This window comes from Lynx canadensis, chromosome B2 (genome assembly GCF_007474595.2).
Source record: "Lynx canadensis isolate LIC74 chromosome B2, mLynCan4.pri.v2, whole genome shotgun sequence".
Lineage (NCBI taxonomy): Eukaryota > Metazoa > Chordata > Mammalia > Carnivora > Felidae > Lynx > Lynx canadensis.
In genome coordinates, this window is record NC_044307.1 from 137,978,664 (window position 1) to 138,000,401 (window position 21,738).

The 21,738-nt window shown below is 37.3% G+C and overlaps 1 protein-coding gene across 1 annotated transcript in view; it reads right to left on the bottom strand.

Annotated features, from left to right (window-relative positions):
* SYNE1 (spectrin repeat containing nuclear envelope protein 1) overlaps nucleotides 1–21,738 on the bottom strand; it is a 480,852-nt gene that overhangs the window by 359,226 nt on the left and 99,888 nt on the right. Inside the window, 2 exon segments of the mRNA XM_030316617.2 lie at nucleotides 8,999–9,082; nucleotides 15,750–15,845. Of these exon segments, the coding sequence (XP_030172477.1) occupies nucleotides 8,999–9,082; nucleotides 15,750–15,845 (180 nt within the window).

The window sequence follows — 21,738 nt, forward strand, 5'->3', positions numbered from 1 at the left end:
GTGTTACATGAAAAACCAGAGTGCAAGAGTGTTTTGTAAGGTGTTACCCTTCACGTAAAAAAAAAAGATGGTATATGAAAATACATCTGCCCATTGGTGCAAAAGAAATGTAGGCAGAATAAATCAGAAGCTAGAGAGCTTGGTTACCTAAGAGGAGATAGGGAATGGAAGGAAGAGGAATGAGAATGTAACAGTAGAGATAAAGAGGGGTGCCTTCTCTAAGTGTAACTTTTACTCTTAGAATCATGGTAATGCCTAGTTCCCCAGGTAAAAAATAATAATAATTAAAGTCAACTAGGATGTGTGTAAAGGGCAGGAGGGAGTGTTACTTCAAACCGAATATGATTTGATGACCTAACTTTATTACAAATGTATAATATCATCACACTGAAGGGAACAAAGAAGAACAGAAGTAACCTAAGTGAATTTTGAAAACAGTCCTTTGACTGAATGCTGTTAATACTAAAGAAAAAAAGAACTCTACACCACACTGTTCTCCAGTTAGTAAGTCCGTTTCTCACAGGGGTGTGGTGAGCAATTATTAAACTATTTCATGTCTGTACTAGGATTGAAAAACAGATGAATGCATTGTAGATGAAAACCAGGTTTCTTATTTTCAGAGAAAACAGAAATAAATAAGCATCGAAGGCTGTAACTGACCTTGTGGTTTTAGACTGGAATCAGAAGTATCCATTTAAACTAATGGTTTACACACCCACACAGGAGAAAGAGAGAGAGAGAGAGAGAAAGAGAGAAAGACAGATATATGTGTATACCTGGGTTAGCAGACATTGATATTTTCTAGATCTGCCTGTTGAGAGAACCTAAGGGCAATGAAACTTCAGTAGCAAGTTTCAGTGCACACCTAGCATGCAAATGCCACTCACTAATAAAAGGAAAAAAGGCTGCTTAGGAAGGTGGTTGCTTCCAGAACTGGGGCAGGGAAAATATAAGGTAAATATGGAAACTCTGTGGTTTCAGAAAATAAGGAAATGCTTAAAAAAGGATGAAGCCATGTCAAAAGAGTATGGCAGCAGCCTGAAGGAACTCTTAAAGGCCAAAGCTGGAACAATTTGAGAATAATAATAATAACAATAATACAATATATGAATTTGGGCACAGTGACATAATTCAGCCTACACCAGAGATCAACATGAAACCATCTTGCACAACTAGAAAACTGATTAGAGGATTAACACAACAGTCTGCACAGAACTCGCCAGGTACACGGCGTGGGGAGGTAAACCAGCCTACACCACAGATCAACACGAAACCATCTTGCACACCTAGAAAACTGATTAGAGGATTAACACAACAATCTGCACAACCTGAACCACAGAACTCATCAGGTACACAGCACGGGGGGTAGGACCAGGGGAAGTGACTTGACGCAAGGGCAGAGAGGTGTTTTTGCTTGCTAAGAGAGGATGAAGACAGGGGGAGAGTACGGGAAAGCATTCCCCTCCCTCCAGAAAGCAGCTGGAGAGAAAACAAAGAGTATGCAAGGGACTGAACAAAAAGGGGAAAAAAGAGAAAGTAAAGCATTTAAATTCCATTAAGATTCTATAAACAGGGGGAGCACAGAGTATGAAACTCCACAGCTCAACACCTGACAGTGTTCTGATGGGAAGGGTGAATCTCCAGGAGCAGAGAGAGAGGTACGAGGGGTCCATGGGCCACACAGGGAGACACGGTTTCCCTGCTGGGAGGACATTTGGTAGAGGATATGTGGCCACTCCACAGGCAAAGGTCCCAGTGAACCCTGGAGAACAGCCACATTCACTGGTGTTGGAACAAGGATGTTAAGGGGGAAGCCTGGTGCTAGTTGTATGTTGTATTTTCCATAATCCCTAAAACGCTGCCAGTACATGATCGTGTGAACTTTTTCTGGGGCAGGCTGGAACCCAGCCACAGTCTCTGGACATCAGCAGCATAGTTCTGCGAACGTTCCAGGGGGTGGGCGGGCACCCAGCCATTGCTCAGCGAGACCCCCCCAGAGGGTCAGAACAGGTCAAAGTTGTAGTCCCGCAGAAGTGAGGGGTTAGGAAACACAGCCACATCTGAGATAAAACTCAGGAGGGAGGTGCCGCCTGGCAGCCTGACACCTTGGTCACAGACAGTATAAAAGAGGGGAGAGGACAGAAGCCAAAGGCAAAGGAGGGGAGCTTGATTGCCAGTAAAGGAGCGCACAGAGTTCTGATAATAAAAACTGGCTAGCCAGGTGAAGCCATTTTCACTCCTACCACGCATGGGCATACATGACTACATGTGCCACAACAATCCACCCCAGTAAGCTAAACAGCACCATCCAGTGGAGAACGGAGCCATTACACTAAGCCCCACCCAACTGGGCCAACTTCTCTCCTCAGGAACAAAAGTCTCTCCACCTGCTTAGTTTATGGACTATAAAGTGCTTCATAGTTTGACTTCTAGGGGAAACCAATGTAATTTCAATCGTATTTCAGTCTGTTCACTGGTCCATCTATCCAATTTTTTTCTTTTTTTTTTCTTATTCTTGAATACAGAAAGAGAGAAAATTATTTTTATTTTACATTTTTATTAAAAATATTTTTCCTTAATTTTTTTCTATTTTTTTACTTTTTTGTAAATTTTTCAAATTCTATTTTGCTTCCATCATTTCATTTTGTTCTATTTTATTGTATTCGTTTTTTTCAAATTTTTAAGCATTTTCTTCTTTTTTTTTTTTTTTTTTCTCCTTTTTTTTCTTTTCTTATCTTTCCAACTTTACTATAATACATCAAGCTCCTTTCAACAAGACCAAAACACACCTAGGATCTAGCATCCTTTATTTTATTTTTTGTGTTGTTTTTAATTTTTTTAATTTTATTTTCTTAACTCATTAATTTCTTCCTTCAAAATGATAAAAATGAAGGAATTCACCCTAAAATAAAGAACAAGAAGAAATAACAGCCAGAAACTTAACACAGATATAAGCAACATGTCTGAACCAGAATTTAGAATCACAAAAATAAGAAAACTCTCTGGGGTTGAAAATAGAATAGAATCTCTTTCTGCAGAGATAAAGGAAGTAAAAGCTAGTCAGGATGAAATAAAAACTACTATAAATGAGCTGCAATCTCGAATGGTTGCCACTCTAGCAATGATGGATGAAGCAGAGCAGCCACTCAGCAATATAGAGGACAAACTTATGGAGAAAAATGAAGCAGAAAAATGGAGGGAAATTAAAGCAAAAGAGCATGATTTAAGAATTAAAGAACTCACTTACTCATTAAGAAGGAAAAATATCAGAATCATAGGGGCCCCAAAAGATGAAGAGACAGAAAAAGGGGTAGAAGGTTTATGTGAGCAAATCATAGAGGAAAACTTTCCTAACCTGGGGAAAGACACAGACATCAAAATCCAGGAAGCACAGAAAATTCCTCTTAGATTCAACAGCAACAGACCATTAACAAGGCATATCATAGTCAAATTCACAAAATACTCAGTCAAGGAAAGAATCATGAAAGCAGTAAGGGAAAAACGTCCTTATCCTACCAGGGAAGAGAGATCAGGTTCTCAGCAGACCTATCCACAGAAACTTGGCAGGCCAGAAAAGAGTGGCAGGATATATTCAATGTGCTGAATCAAAAAAATATGCAGCCAAGAAATCTTTATCCAGCAATGCTGTCATTCAAAAATAAAAGGAGAGATAAAAAGTTTCCCAAACAAACAAAAATTAAAGGAGTTCATGACCACTAAACCAGCCCTGCTAGACATTTTAAGGGAGACACTCTGAGGGGAGAAAAGAAAAAAAAAGACCAAAAGCAACAAAGACTATAAAGGACCAGAGAACACCACCAGAAACTCCAACTCTACAGGAAACATAATCACAATAAATTCATATCATTCAGTACTCACTCTAAATGTCATTGGACTAAACGCTGCAATCAAAAGACATAGATACAGTAACAGAATGGATAAGAAAATAAGATCTATCTATATGCTGTTTACAAGAGACCCATTTTAGACCTAAAGACACTTGCAGATTGAAAGTAAGGGGATGGAGAACCATCTATCATGCTAATGGCTGACAAAAGAAAGCCAGAGTAACCATACTTATATCAGACAATTTAGACTTTAAAATAAACACTGTAACAAGAGATGAAGAAAGGCATTATATCATAATTAATGGGTTTATCCACCAAGAAGACCTAAAAATTGTAAACATTTATGCTCCAAATATGAGAATATCCAAATACATAAGTCAATTAATCACAAACATAAAGAAACTCGCTGATTATAATACCATAATAGTAGGGGACTTCAACACCCCACTTACAACAATGGACAGATCATCTAAACAGAAAATCAACAAGGAAACTATGGCTTTGAATGACACACTGGACTGGATGAATTTAACAGATATATTCAGAATATTTGATACTAAACCAGTGGAATACACATTCTTCTCCAGTGTACATGGAACGTTCTTCAGAATAGATCACATACTGGGACACAACCAGCCCTCAACAAGTACAAAAAGATCAAGACCATACCATGCATATTTTCAGACCACAACGCTATGAAACTAAAAATCAACCACAAGAAAAAATGTGGAAAGGTAACATATATTTGGAGACCAAAGACTACACTACTGAAGAATGAATGGGCTAACCAAGAAGTTAAAGAGGAAATTAAAAAGTACATGGAAGCCAATGAAAATGATAACACCACAGCCCAAAACCTCTGGGACACAGCAAAGGCTTTCATAAGAGGGAAGTAAATAGCAATCCAGGCCTTCCTAAAGAAGGAAGAAAGGTCTCAGATACACAACCTAAACTGACACCTTAAAGAGCTGGAAAAATAACAGCAAATAAAACCCCAAACCAGCAGAAGTCAGGAAATAATAAAGACCAGATCAGAAATCAATGCTATTGAAACCAACCAAACAAACAAACAAACAAACAAAAAAAAACCCCAGTAGAACAGATCAATGAAACCAGGAGCTAGTTCTTTGAAAGAATTAACAAAATTGATAAACCCCTAGCCAGTTTGATCAAGAAGAAAAGGAAAGGACCCAAATAAAGAAAATCGAGAGTGAAAGAGGAGAGATCACAACCAACACAACAGAAAAACAAACAATAATAACAGAATATTATGAGCAATTATACACCAATAAAATGGGCAATCTGGAAGAAATGGACAAATTCCTAGAAACATATAAACTACCAAAACTGAAACAGAAAGAAATAGAAAATTTTAACAGACCCATAATCAGTGAAGAAATCGAATTAGTAATCAAAAATCTCCCAAAAACCAAGAGTCCAGGGCCAGATGGTTTTCCAGGGGAATTCCACCAAATATTTACAAAAGAGTTAACACCTATTCTCTTGTAGCTGTTCCAAAAAAATAGAAATGGAAGGAAAACTTCCAAACTCTTTCTAGGAAGCCAGCATTACCTTGATTCCAAAACCAAAGACCCATTAAAAAGGAGACAGACCAATTTCCCTGATGAACATGGACGAAAAAGTCCTCAACAAGATACTAGTCAACTAGATCCAACAATACATTAAAAAAAATATTATTCACTATGACCAAGTGAGATTTATACCTAGGATGCAAGGCTGGTTCAATATCCGCAGAATAATCAATGTGATTCATCACATCAATAAAAGAAAGGACAAGAACCATATGATCTCAATAAATGCAGAGAAAGCATTTGACAAAATACAGCATCCTTTGTTGATAAAAACCCTCAAGAAAGTAGGGATAGAAGGATCATACCTCGAGATCATAAAAGCCATATATGAAAGACCCACCTCTAATATCATCCTCAATGGGAAAAAAATGAGAGCTTTCCCCCTAAGGTCAGGAATAAGACAGGGATGTCCACTCTTGCCACTGTTATTCAACATAGTATTGGAAATCTTAGCCTCAGCAGTCAGACAACCCAAAAGAATAGCAGGCATCCACAAAAAAAAAAAAAAAAGGGGGCATTCAGATCAGCCAGGAGGAGGTCAAACTTTCACTCTTCGCAGATGACATGATATCCTCTATGGAAAACCCAAAGGATTCCACCAAAAAAAATGCTAGAACTGACCCATGAATTCAGCAAAGTCACAGTACATAAAATCAATGCACAGAAATTGGTTGCATTCCTATACAACAATAATGAAGCAACAGAAAGAGAAATCAAGGAATCGATCCCATTTACAATTGCACCAAAAAGAGAAATCAAGGAATCGATCCCATTTACAATTGCACCAAAAACCATAAAATACCTAGGAATAAATCAAACCAAAGAGATGAAAAATCTATACACTGAAAACTGTAAAAAGCTTATAAAAGAAATTGAAGAAGACACAAAAAAATGGAAAAATATTCTATATTCCTGGATAGGAAGAACAAATATTGTTAAAATGTCAATACTTCCTAAAGCAATTTACATATTCAATGCAATCCCTACCAAAATAACATGAGCATTCTTCACAGAGCTAAAACAAACAATCTTAAAATTTGAATGGAATCAGAAAAGACCCTGAATAGCCAAAGCAATCTTGAAAAATAAAACCAAAGATGAAGGCATAACAATCCTGGACTTCAAGATGTATTACAAAGCTGTAATCATCAAGAGAGTATGGTACTGGCACAAAAACAGACACTCAGATCAAGGAAACAGAAAAGAGAGCCCAGAAATGGACCCACAAACGTATGGCCAACTAATCTTTGACAAAACAGGAAAGATTATCCAATGGAATAAAGACAGTCTCTCCAGCAAATGGTGCTGGGAAAACTGGACAGTGGCATGCAGAAAAATGAATCTGGACCACTTTCTTACATGATACACAAAAATAAACTCAAAAGGGATGAAAGACCTAAATGTAAAACAGGAAGCCATCAGAATCCTCGAGGAGAAAGCAGGCAAAAACCTCTTTGACCTTGGCCACAGCAGCTTCTTACTCAACATCTCTCAGGAGGTAAGAGAAAGAAAAGCAAAAGTGAATTATTGGGACCTCATCAAAATAAAAAGCTGCTGCACAGCGAAGAAAACAATCAGCAAAACTAAAACGCAACCGACGGAATGGGAGAAGGTATTTGCAAATAACATATCAGATAAAGGGTTAGTATCCAAAAATCTATAAAGAACTTATAAAACTCAACATCCCAAAACAAATAATATAGTGAAGAAATGGGCAAAAGACATGAATAGACACTTCTCCAAAGAAGACACCCAGATGGCCAACAGACACATGAAAAAATGCTCAACATCACTCATCATCAGGGAAATACAAATCAAAACCACAGTGAGATACCACCTCACATCTGTCAGAATGGCTAACATTAACAACTCAGGCAACAATAGTTGTTGGCGAGGATGCGGAGAAAGAGGATCTCTTTTGCACTGCTGGTGGGGATGCAAACTGGTGCAGCCACTCTGGAAAACGGTATGGAGGTTCCTCCAAAAACTAAAAATAGAGCTACCCTATGGCCCAGCAATTGCACTACTAGGTATTTATCCAAGGGATGCAGGTGTGTTGTTTTGAAGAGGCACATGCACCCCAATGTTTTTAGCAGCACTATCGACAATAACCAAAGTATAGAAAGAGCCCAAATGTCCATCGATGGATGAATGGGTAAAGAAGATGTGGTATGTATATACAATGGAGTATTACTCGGCAATCAGAAAGAATGAAATCTTGCCATTTGCAACTATGCGGAACTAGAGGGTATTTTACTAAGTGAAATTAGTCAGAGAAAGACAAATATCATATGACTTCACTCATATGAGGACTTTAAGATACAAATCAGATGAACATAAGAGAGGGAAGCAAAAGTAATATAAAAACAGGGAGGGGGACAAAACATAAGAGACTCACAAATATAGAGAACAAACAGAGGGTTGCTGGAGGAGTTGTGGGAGGGGTGATGGGCTAAATGGGTAAGGGGCATTAAGGAATCTACTCCTGAGATCATTGTTGCAGTATATGCTAACTAACTTAGATGTAAATTTAAAAAATAAACAAATTATAAAAAAATAAATAAAAAAACAAAAATTAAAATAATAACTAATAATAATCACAGCATGGGATTGTACCTATTAAATAAAATAAACTCATGCCAAAGTAAATAACTGAATAAAATAAATAGGGGGCAGGGAGAAAGGACAGCCTTTTCTTACAAAACAATTCCAGTTAACACGTGTGAAAGGATTGTCTAATCACAATTAGACAAACATCAAAGAAAGAATTACTGAAGGCAATCAATGCTAAAATCAGTGAGCAAAGTTTGAGAAGTAGAATATTAGCATAATCTCAATGATCTCCCCTATTATTTTTCAGTTACAAAGGAAGAATAGTAACTTTACCATAAAACACATAGCAAACAGCCTTACCCAAGTGAAGGAGAGTAACATCAACAGCCATAAGACCTATCACAATCCTACATCCACTAACATGATGAACTGAGAAGAGTACAATATCACATCCTTGGAATTCTTGCCAAAAATGTATAACCTCAATCTAATCTTGAGAAAACATCAAACAGATCCAAAATGAGAGACCTTCTACAAAATAACTGACCAGGACTTATTATTAAGATCATGAAGGACAAGGAAAGACAATGTCATAGAGTAGAAGAGACCAAGAGTCACAGCAGTTATATGCTAAGTGTATCACTGGATCGGATCCTGAATAGAAGTAAGACATCAGTGGGAAAAAAAAATTGATGAAATTAGCCTAATGTCTACGCTTTAATTAGTAGTATCACACCAATTTAAAATTCTATTTTTAATAATTGTCCTATATATACATACGTGCAGTATGTATAAAAGTTCTTCACAGTAGAGAAAGCTGGCTGAAGTACAGACATGAAATCTCTGTGCCATTTTTTGCCACTTTGTTGTAAATCTAAAATTATGCTACAATAATATTGCATCTCTAGCTGTATAATTTACATGTAATGCTTTTACCGCACAGCCAATGTTGAAAAACATCAGTATGCCCACACCTCTTCTTTAAGTGTTTTGTCTCTCTCTTACCTTCCTTCCTTCAAGGAACTTCAGTGCTGTGCCAATATTAGCCACAGCATGGATTCGTTTCATACGGCGCCCTTGTTCACAAGGCTATAAACAGGAAAGAACAGGAATAAATAAAAATGCACACATTAAAAAAGTAACTATAAAATCTATGTAAATGGATTAAAAGTATACTTGAAGAATATTCAAGAACAACATTATTCAATTTCTATAGGGTTAATAGATACACAAAGGAGCATTACCCCACAGTGCTTGGAGTGCTTGGAAGTGTAGTTGATACACTTCCCTTTCACATCTCTGTATGCCAAGAGCAGAAATTCACAAGACTCCCATGTTGCCTATTGAGACTATCACTCCTATAAGTTAGGAAACATTTATATGAAAAGTGCTCTTGGTGCCTGTGTGGGAGCAGGAGATATACGGGAAATCTGTACTTTCCTCCAATTTTGTTGTAAACTCAAAACTCCTTAAAAAAAAAAGAGCTCTTAAAAAAAAAGTGCTCTTGGTCACACACCATTTCCTTTGGCAGTCATACTAACATGAAAGATTATTAAGAGTATTAGTAACATTTCTTGGTTTGAATGACCAAAATACATGGCACGCATGGGCCAAGGTAAAAAGTAGGATTGCAACAATGAAAATGGTATTCACATGCTAGCATGTCTGGTACAAGGATACTCTAACTTACCTGTGTTTGCACTACCGAAATGCATTATGTGCCTTCTATGTGCCACAATGTTAATTTTAAAACTCAAAGTAATTTCAACTAAGTAGATATAATTAGCCTTTTACATTTGCAGGAAATAAATGGATAACTGTGGTGAAGTAATTTCTCCATGGTTGCATAGCTGGTAACCTGGTCCCTTCTCTATAACACCAAAACTCTACATAATCTCTCATTAAAACTCAAAAAACTGCCTATCTTTTAAATTCCAATTAATAGTGTATCAAGTAATGGTTTTAAAAAAAATTAATGTTTATTTATTTTTGACAGAGAGAGAGAGAGAGACAGAGCATGAGTGGGGAAGAGGCAGAGAGAGAGAGAGAGAGAGACAGAATCTAAAGCAGGCTCCAGGCTCTGAGCTATCAGCACAGAGCCCGACGTGGGGCTCGAACTCACTGACCATGAGATCATGACCTGAGCCAAAGTGGGACGCTCAATCGACTGAGACACCCAGGTGCCCCGGTAATGGTTTCTATGATATGATTTTAAACAAATATTTAAATAGAAAATGTAATTTTTTTTTACTTTTTATTTGTCCTTTATTTGGGAACCCTTGTCGTGCATAATGGTCTCATATTTGGTCCATGCATGGCCCACTTGGTCATTTAATGAGTTATCTTCTGTAATGCAAAAAGCACCTATTAGCCTACCAACTAAGACAAAGCCAGGGCCTGGAAATGAAGTATGAAAGCCATTCCCCTAATATGACCACCACCACCGTCCATTCTATCCTCCTGCCTTCCTATACCCAAGACAACTATCATAAAATCCAGTTCAATGTTTTCCTTCTTATATAGATTCATTTCCTTTACATCATTCATGAAAAGAATATCTATTTTAGTTTTTAACTTTATATAAAGGGATCATCATATTAATCTTTTGAGGCTCACTTTCCCACATAATATTATATTGCTAAGACTCATCCATGTTGTTGCTGTCACTGTATTTCATTCACTTTGACAGCTCTTGGCCATCTTTTCTGCACTCCTTTTGATGTGAATCTTGGTTATTTCCAGATTATTTCTATTGTGACCTGTGCTGATAGATCATTTTTGTACACCCTATCTTTGGTACAAGTATAAAGAGTTTTTCTTGGTTGTAAACCTAAGAGTGAAATTGCTGGGTCAGAGGGAATGCGACTTTGAACTTCTGAAGTAATACCAAACTTTTCCAAAGCGTTTGTGCTTCTTTCCATTCTTGTCAACAATAAGAATAATCCTATGGGTGCATATCTTGTCTAACACTTCATTTTGACAGATATTGAAAAAAAATTCTTTCAGTTAAATGTATGTAACATGGTCTTTCGCTGTGGTCTTCATTTGCATCTCTTGATCAACAATGATAGAACTTCTCTTCCTCTGTTCTTTGACAATGTTTCTTTTGTAAAATGCCCTTTCACATCTCTCACTCAGGTTTCCCTGTAGTTTGTACTGTTTCTATTTTAAAGATGTACTTTATATATTCTTGTCATAATCTTTTCTTAATCTTTTTACTACATGTATTGTGAATATATTCTACCCATTTTTAACTTCTTTTGTCACTTTCTTTAAATGTTTTTCTTTTAAAACATTTTTAATTTTAATATCATCAAATGCAGCAATGCCTTGGTCTGTTTCTGGACTCTATTGCATTTGTCAGTATGTCCATCCCTGTACCAATGCCACACTATCTGAAGTTGTACAACTTTACTCTAAGACTTGATATCTGGTGGAGCAAACACCATGTGTCTACTTTTCTTGTTGGATGTCCCCTAGCAAAATGAGCAAGATATAAATATCTATTGTATTGTTCCTCTCCAGTTGGCATCTATTTTTACACAATTTAATCTGCCCTAATATCGTGATCATAGTAGGCCTCAAACTCATAAAAGGCATTGGCCATATCTCATTCATCTTTGTTTTCCTTAGAGGGTAGAAGGTAGTGTCTTATCCATAATAGAACTCCAGAAACGTTAGCTGGATGGATATTCAGTGGATAATGCCAAGCCCAGTTGCGGACTTGAGTTCTATTCTAAATATACGATCTATGGCTAACAAAGTCACCTGGTGAACATTCAGGGCTCTTTGATGCTCCAGATTTCCTAAGAGTGCCCACTGGACACTTTTTTTTTTACAGATCTATTTTCTTTTTAAATACTTTACTTAAGCATAATAACATATGACACTATATTAGCTTCAGGTACACAGATTAATGATTCAGTATTTGTATACTTTGCAAAATGACTAGCACAATAAGTCTAGTTACCATACATGGAATTTTTTTATGATGACAACTTCCAAGATCTACTCTCTTAGCAACTTTTAAATATATAATAAAATATTAGCAACTATAGTCACCATGCTGTACAGTACACCTCCATGACTTATTTATTCTATAAATAGAAGTTTGTACCTCTTGATCCCCTTCACCCATTTGGCCAACTCCAACTCCCCTCCCTTCTGGCAACTGCCAATCTGTTCTTCGTATCTCTGAGTTTTGTTTTGTTATTTGTTTTATTTTTAGAATCTACAAATAAATAAAACCATAGAATCTTTGTCTTCTTCTGTCGTATCTCATTTAGTATAATTTCCTTAACATCTATCCATGTCATTGCAAATGACAAGAGTTCGTTTTTCATGGCTGCATAGTATTCCATATATCTCACATCTTCTTTATCCATTCATCCATTGATAGACACCCAAGTAATTTCCATATATTGGCTATTGTAAATCATGCTGCAATGAGCATGGGGTTGTGTATGTTTTGACTTAGTGTTTTGTTTTCTATTATTGTGCACTTTTAAGTGAATTATTAGGCTTCTCCTGAATGCAAAGTATTAAGGAGTTTAAAAAAAGAGAGTTAACAAAATGGATAAGAAATAAGTTTCTTGGCAGTCCTTAAACTCTTCATGTTGCTTCTATTATTTCCAATTTTTCAACGGCAATTCCTCACATTCTTAAAAAAAATCCTAAGTGTGAAATTAAATTTAGTGTTCCTATATTTATGTGTGATTACAGATACATAGCCACTGATACATTTAAAGAGAAAATGTTCCACAAATAATCAAAGAATGTAGAGAAATCTAAGAACAGTAATTTAAAAGTTAAAGATACTCTAAGTCCTTAAATAAAATCATAGTTTTCTCAAGAGAGTCATAATAGGTTATTCAAGGAGACTAGATACTGCGATTCCACCCTCACCCTGAGATGCAGACAAGGCAGGGATACTAAGCCATTTGGCCACATTTCCCTGATGATCATGGTCAGAGTCAGAGTCCCAGGCTATGTGAACTCTGATGTTAAGCACAGTGTTGTTAATAGAGTTCCACCTGTGAGATATTTTAGGATTTCTGAATAGTGTTAGAACTCTTGATGGAAATGCTCTTACCCACATTCTCCCTTTGAAAGCTCTACAAGAATTCCTGGGATACTCATTCCTTTTTAATTCATGCTTTTCATTTTAATGTGGTCCTGAATTATAATGTATACATATACAAAATTTAAATAACCATTTCTAAGGATTATTTATAATCTAAGAGCAATTTCATTTTACATAATTCAGAATCTTGGAGGGCTCAATACAAGTAAATAATAAAGGTTAAACTGGAAACTACCTTGTATGTCTCAGTTCTTCTCTGCTAAGTGAGAAAGCTGAGATTCTTTTTGAAATCTCTTCTAGCTTCAAGGTCTTATAATTTATGTCTGAATGAGTAGGGTACTTAAACAGAAATAGGACTCTTATGTCAAAATATATACTTTTTCTAGAGTCATTTAGCTTGGCAATTAAATGGCCATCAAGCTTTCTGTACCCTGTTGGCCAAGTATACTGGCAAAATTATATTGACGCAGAATGATATACCTCCTGAATACCCAACTGAATTGGAATGAAGATTCCTTTAACCTTTTAGTAAACAGCTTAATTCAGAAGGAAATAAAAAGATGCCCAATTATATCTGGCAATCAAGGGAGTATATATATCAAGTCAATGATTTGACTTGACATCTGAATGCTAATCTAGTTTATTTAGCTCATGCATATTTCAAATTGGCTTTTCATATATGTTTTGTTTGATTTCCCCCAAAGTAGAACCTGAGACAGGACTTGGATGCATGTAGTTTACTGTGGAGGTGATCCCAGGTAGCAAGAGTGAGGGGGGTGCATGGAGTATGAGACAGGGAAAAAGAAAAATGCTATTGAGGGTTTCCACTGTGAGCAACTGGGCCTCAATCCTACTGGGGACTCAAGCACTCCATGAGACATGTGTAAATATGTCACAGAATTGTCTGCCTTCCCAATGCCAGACTGCAGCATTTATTCATGGACTCCCATCTCCATTGGTTGAAGGACCTTCGGGACCATTAACTCTTCTACACTTCAAGGCTGCTTTAAGCAACTTGTGCTTTTGACCAAAGCTATGAGGGTGGAAACCTGGAGGCAAGCTACCAGTGTTTGAGGCAAGATACTACTAGAGGGTGTAGGCAATGTTCCCCACTGTGTGAAGTCATTTGAAGCTGGAGGTGAGCTGAGATAGCACAAGGGCACCAGAAGCATCCGCTACCATATGAATCAAATTAGAGAGATGATTTACACAAAATTATTATCAGTTTGTAGTTTTTCAACAAACAACCCTATTTTGAGGATTCCACACAAAATTAACTGGAAATTTATGTTTAGGCAAATACACGTTTAAAAACTCACTCAACCAAGTTTCATGGCTGTGTAGCTGTTGTCAAGAAGCAATAGACAAAGAACAAATAAGTGCTCCCAATTTAGGACACTGTGTTCTAGCACGTCATACGACATTTTGAAGGTAATTTCCTGAGTATCTTTTCGTCATTATGATAGACATCATTTATAAGTAGTTTATCTTTGCACATACTACTTACCTCTCTACTACTTTCAAATAACAAAACGTAAGCCAGAAAAAAAATGCAGATCTTTCTCGACTAACAACGGGGTTATATCCCGATAAACTCATTATAAGTTGGAAAAACTGCAAATCAAAATTGCATTTAATACACCTACACTACTGAATATCACAGCTTGGCCTAGCTCACCTTAAACGTGCTCAGATCACTGACATTAGCCTGAAGTTGGGCAAAATTCTCTAACTCAAAGCCAATCTCATAATGGAGTGTTTAATATTTCATGTAATTTATTCAGTACTGTACTGAAAGTGAAAAATAGAATGGCTATGTGGGTATAGAATGGTTGTTAAGTGTAACCAGTTCTTTACCCTCATGACCGCATGGCTCACTGGGAGTGGTGCCTCCTTGCCCCTGCCCAGCATCACAAGAGGATCATCCTGTACATTGTTAGCCCAGGAAAAGATCCAAATTCAAAATTCCAAGTATGGTTTTTAGTGAATGCATATCACTTTCACAACACTGTAAAGTCAAAAAGTCGTTAAGTCAAACCACTGTAAGTTGGGGACTGTCTATACTTTATTATTAAGTAACATAGAAAAGTATATTCTGTAGCTCACTATCAATGTGTTTTTCACTTTGCTGGTTCCACTGCACACAAAAAAAGCAAAGGATTCTGAAGGTGCCGTTCCTGTGACAAATGACTGATGATGGAGGCTGTCCACAAGTGTATGACAAATGTCATGCTGATCTCAAACTTAATTTTTAACAAACAAGTATATAAATAATACACAGTTATGGACCAACATTCCTTTCCAAACGGAAAGCAAACTCTGTAAGTGAGGTCAATGTTAATCTGTAAGTAATTTTCCTGGATAGATATTGCATAAGATGCAGTAGTTAAGCATGATAGATAACTGATGAAGTTCTTTACTCTTCCTTCTAAGGTTGCTACTACTACATATAGAGTTTTAAATCCACTAAATGTGTGTGGGAACTAGAAAGGAAAGGTGTTCCCTGCTCCCGGAAGTGACTGATATATTCAGGGGTTGTGGAACACTAACACACTAGTATTCCCAGTGTATTACCCACTTTTATAGGACATCACCTTTTACACTCCCAACCCCACAACCTCCGAATCCCAAAAGGGAACAGTTTGACAATCTGGTCACAGGAAAAGTCCTTACCAGTTTCTGCCCAGACAGGACCTCCAGAAGAGCAAGCAGCTTAACGCCATCTTTCATGTCTTCAAAAAGATCATCTACCACCAGTGGGGGCTTCCGCTAGAAGATAAAAAAATGACTAAATGCAAAAAGTGCATCTTCTCTCTCTGACATACCTTTGCTACTCATTATGGTGAAATCTGGAGGAACAGTTTCTAAATACCCTAAATTCTTTATTTTGGATATGAGTGGCAATGACCAATTATAAGGAGAAAAACAACCTTTTGGAAATAAACATACTCAAAAACCTCAGGAGACTTTTTTGAATGTTTATTTACTTTGAGAGGAATAAAAGACGGAGCATGGGGGTAGGGCAGAGAGAGAGAGAGACAGACAGAGAAACAGAGACAGAGACAGAGATAGAATCCCAAGCAGGCTCCGCATTTGGAGCAGAGCCCCATTTGGAGCTCGATCTCACCAACCAATCTCACCAGCCGTGAGATCATGACCTCAGCCGAAGAATCCCACTCTTAACGGATGGGGCCACCCATCTGCCCTGAAAACCTGAGGAGACTTCATGTTTGGACTTTCATATACATACCAGCTTCTTTCTAGAAAGGAATTTTTAAGACTCAAATGGTAGGGAATAAGGAAAGGAAAAGAAGTCACTATCAACATAAAAGATAAGCGAGACATTAACACAGGACCTAAGCAGGGAAGAGGAGATGGCCAGAGACACTGGACCAATCTCCACACTTCACTGTGGGTGAGCACGGAACCCGGGCTTTCCCAAGCCCAACACTTCCGAGGCCCATTCTAGCCACACTAATAGCCTTAGGTCAGTGGCCAGCTGCTGGAGCACCGTGAGCACAAGCAAGGTTGTAGATTTAGTCTCCAGTGGGTTAGCTGGCCATGTTCTGTGTCTCCACCTGACAAATGTAGCACAGCTTCTCTCACCATGCGTCACTGAACCCAGAGGATCATGGGCACAGATCACAGGCTGATCAGTGCAGATCCACCACTGCTGGAAAAGTAAGTCAAAGCCCATTTTCAATTCATGGAGGGTCTTTTATTTTTTATAAAGGTCGTTGAAATGCCCAATGACTGGGGTTCATCAAACTTTAAAAAAAATTTTTTTAATGTTTATTTATTTTTGAAAGAGAGAGAGAGAGAGACAGAGCATGAGTGGGGGAGGGGCAGAGAGAGAGGGAGACACAGAATCCGAAGCAGGCTCCAGGCTCCGAGCTGTCAGCACAGAGCCTGACGTGGGGATTGAACTCACCAACCGTGAGATCATGACCTGAGCCAAAGTTGGACACTCAACCAACCGAGCCACCCGGGTTCCCCGGTCAAACTTTTAATTAAGGTCTATCTTGGCTCAGACAAAAGCAGAGAAGTGCTGATGCCAGTGGAGGTCAGGTGTCCCCAGAATTCTACAGAATAAGAATTTTCCATTTATCACCTGGGTTCAAGCTCTACAGCTTTCTGCTTCTCACTGAACCATGTGAAAAGCCTAATGCCATATTCCTGACTTTCAATTGTATTTCTTTCTAAAAAAGAAAAAAGTTCTATTTACAGATACTTAATCACCAAACATTTTATTGAAATGAGACTTTTTTTCTTTACCCACTGATATGGAGCATTCCTATTTCTCCTATGACTGCCTGAATTACAGCCTCTGAATGGCACAATTCTAATTTTAAATGCATTTTCTCTCTTTATAAAATGAACAGCTGAATACATTTTGTTCTGATGCTGTGAAATACACATTCAAAAATAACAGGTTTTCATTTTCAGGCTTTCTCCTTTAAATTCCACTATTCACACTGCTTATAATTTATATAGGAAAAATGTAATAATGATTTTATATTATAAGCATATAAATAAAATTATTCAGAATAAAGTGAGCTACACGGAAAACTAATCAGTATGATAAGAATCAAAATTATTGTATTAGCTATATATATATATATATATATGTATATCATTATATAAGGCCTATTTATCATTCATAATGTCCATTTGTATCCTTTTTAAAATTTTTTAAATGCTTATTTATTTTTAATAGAGAGAGAGAGAGAGAGCTTGAACGAGCGAGGGGCAGAGAGAGAGGGAGACACAGAATCCGAAGCAGGCTCCAGGCTCCGAGCTGTCAGCATAGAGCCTGACGCAGGGCTTGAACCCACGAACTGCAAGATCATGACCTGAGCCAAAGTTGGATGCTTAACTGACTGAGCCACCCAGGCACCTGCATTTGTATCCTAATCATGTAAATACAGTGTAACAATGAGGGAAAGTTAATAAATATGTGATATATTCAGTGAACAAATGCAAATGAAGTTTTTCTTAGATTGTTATCCTGAAAATATATAAAGGAAATGAAACAAAGCAGGGAATTTTCTTGAAATAATAAAAATTCCAAGAGATTTGACACATACAAAAAAATCGCATCCATCCATCCATTCTACCTTTACACGCAAACTCGTCTCTGCCACTTTGAAGGACATTTTTTCTTGACCCCACTTCTGCCTCTCATGTTTCTTTTCTTGTATCTCCACTGGTGTCCCTCATGCTTCCTCTCCCGTCTGGTTGCTCCTACACATGCTCCTGGATGTAATCTTTGGGTAAGCAGTGACCACTGAACAACTCAGTCCATCGGCCTCTCTGCGTCGACTGCTGGTACCAAACTCTCCTTGATCTTTCTTCCCCAAACCTCCTTGATCAGCCTGCCTGGTGCACAAGCCTCTTTTCCTTCTCTCCCGCCTTTCTTTCTGACTGTGGCCACTCGCCAAGCTCAATCCTGTCTCCTCTGTTCTTTACAAAATTTTGTCCAGGTAGATAGGACTCTTGAAGCCTTCCTTCCAGGTAAATGTTCTCTTCTGAACATTGTTGAGTACATGACAGGCACTCAATGTTCGTATTGTTGGCTGAATGACTGCCTGAATGAATGAATAAATGTACTTTTCTAAAAAAATATCTTTGTAGGTCCTATGCCCATATTAATGGCTCTTAAAATGTGGTACATATATAATGGGTAAAGAAAATATTCTTCGCTTTCTAGGCAATCAGACTGCAACACAACAGAGACACAGAAGTATCTTGTGTCTCCATGTTTTGTTCAGAGTAGGCACGTGTTAAATATTTGTTGAAGGAATGAATAACGTTTCCAGTCTGTGCATGATAAAGAATGGTAGATGGTTTTTATTTCAAGAGTAGATACTCAGAATATTGTCACTTTTCTCTTTCTCCATTTAGCAAATTCCTGCTCAATTTTCATACTTACTTATACTTAATCTTTTTCAGTCTTCCGACGGGAATTAAGTACTTCTTTGGCCCCAAGTACATTGTTTAGGTTAGGATGATCGTGTTGCATTACAGTTAGTCATTTACAAATCTGTGTCCTTAGGAACTCAGACAGTGGGTCTTCTTGAAGATAAGGAAGAAGTTGGATGTATCTTTGTATACCTAATACCAGGCAAAGTGCTTAGCACTAGTCAGCAGTAAAGATGTAAATCGTGAGTGAATAACACTCAACAGGGATATGCGATGCTTGTTTGCAAATATCTTTGGGATTCTTAGAGATACCCATAAATAAGATCATAGTGCAGAATTTCTCTTTTTATAGGAAATATGAGTTGTTCTGGAAATTTTTCCTCCAATGTCTTCCTACACAAAATAAAGAGATGTAGTCTGGTGGCTATTAACAGTCTAAATAGAAATTGGGAGAAAATATTTCTCCTTAAAATAAAAATGTTTAAAAAATGTTTATATCAGGGGCGCCTGGATGGCTCAGTTGGTTAAGCGTCCGACCTTGGCTCAGGTCATGATCTCATTCTGTGGGTTTGAGCTCCACTCAGACTCTGTGCTGACAGCTCAGAGCCTGGCCCTGCTTCACATTCTATGTCTCCCTCCCTCTCTGTCTTCCATTCCCCTGCTCATGCTCTGTCTCTCTCAATGTGTCTCTCAAAAATAAACGTTAATAACTTTTTTTAATTTTTTTACATTTGTTTATTTTTGAGAGACAGAGTGAGACAGAGCGTGAGCAGGGGAGGGGCAGAGAGAGAAGGAGACACAGAATCCGAAGCAGCCTCCAGGCTCTGAGCAAGCAGTCAGCACAGAGCCCGATGTGGGACTCGAACCCACAAACCAGGAGATCATGACCTGAGCCGAAGTTGGACGCTCAACCGACTGAACCACCCAGGTGCCCCAACGTTAAGAATTTTTTAATTAAAAAAATAAAAAGATGTTTTATATCAATTTAATTTGTAATGCACAGGTATCATATTTTCAACACACTGATTATAGGGCCAAGCATTATATAATCAATTTTTTACTTAATGCCTCAACTAGTAAAAGAGGGAGAAAAATAAACTTCTGGCCAGCCTTACTGCAAAGAGCTGGCAAAATAATACTAGAGAATGATCTTTATATTTCTACAAGTTCTATCCAATTGCATATAACGTAAATATTGTGCACAATCCACAAAAACACTTATCAAAAATTACACCAGAATAAAAATGTTCTAGCAATTATTGGACAAGTTTTCCTATCCCATTTTGCACAAAGAATTATTTACATATAGCAACTGACCAACTAATGGAGTCATTTACCATTGTCACTAACTCACAGTTATTTTCTGTGACAGTGTTTTAATAATAATAAAAAAAAACCTTTCAGCTAAAATGTTTCTCCTGTCACATCTATAAATAGTTATAGCACCAATCTGATTACTCTGCAGGATTCAGGTCACGGTACTGGCCGCCAAAAGAAAGAGTTGGAAATGAAGGTAACTTACTGGAGCCTGACTTAATGAAAAATCGATATGATGTAGTTTTGTTCTGATTGCCCACTTATTTTCAGTTTTAAGCACCAGGCAGAAATCTATCAAGCACTTTTCAAGACCACAATTATCATTTTTAAATTATGATTAAGGTAAAACCGTAATAAGCTTTTATTGGGGGGCAGTATTTTTTAAAATTGTATTCTCCTTGGCCTTGTCTGTCACATTTAGATATTCTATAGTGGAACCAAAATATATTCATACTGAATCTGAGGTTGTTCAAGGAAGGGAACTTCCCAACTGTGTCGAGGGGAGAGAAAGATAAAGATGGGAGAGAACAAAAATGAGAAAGAGGTACTTCACTTCTGTGGTTACTCCCTTCTATCAGCTCTCTTCAAACTAGGTTTAAACCTTAACTTCCAGCTCTAAGAGGACTGTCTGGTCTAAAAGTCCCTACAAACGCTGGGAAGATACACATGCCTCTGTGCCTGGCTAATACCCTTGGTAGTTAACTCATTACTGAAACAGACTTCACAGAACTTTTTTCTCTATTTCTTCTACTCTTCCTTTATTTTGCTGAGCAGCTCCTTTAAAGACATGTAATGAGATTCAAAGTTCATCCTTGATCTTTATGGAATGTAAAAGTACGGGTATCCTTGACATAATTTTTACTGACCAGTTCTCTATCTGGGGAAAATATCCTATTCTCTAACATTGTGTGTGTGTGTGTGTGTGTGTGTGTGTGTGTGTGTGTGTGTATCTTGTGTCACTTTACTAGTCTATAAGCATCAACACATTTTTAAGCCCTATCTACCATCTATTTTCATATTTTTATTCATGAAAGGATGACCATGCTTGCTATATCACATGTTTATTTTATGACCCTAGAAACAATGATATTACTTGGAGGAAAAGGAATAAGAGAATAATTTTAACGAGAAAAAGGTATCATATAACTATTTGGCATGAAATAAAAAGTTAAGAAATCTTTTAAATCACATTTAAAAATTATATATGAAATGAAAAATGTTGATGCACAAAGTATGACAAAGTAGTCCCACTGTAGATTACATACATGAATTCTAATATTTACTAGATATTATGATTCTGTGGCTTAGAGATTATACATTCTAATTCAGTAGGTGTTTAAATATGAATGAAGGGGGAAAAAGAAGGTAGGAAAGAAGGAATAATATACTGTTGAACATCTCCATATGTCAAGCACTATGCTGA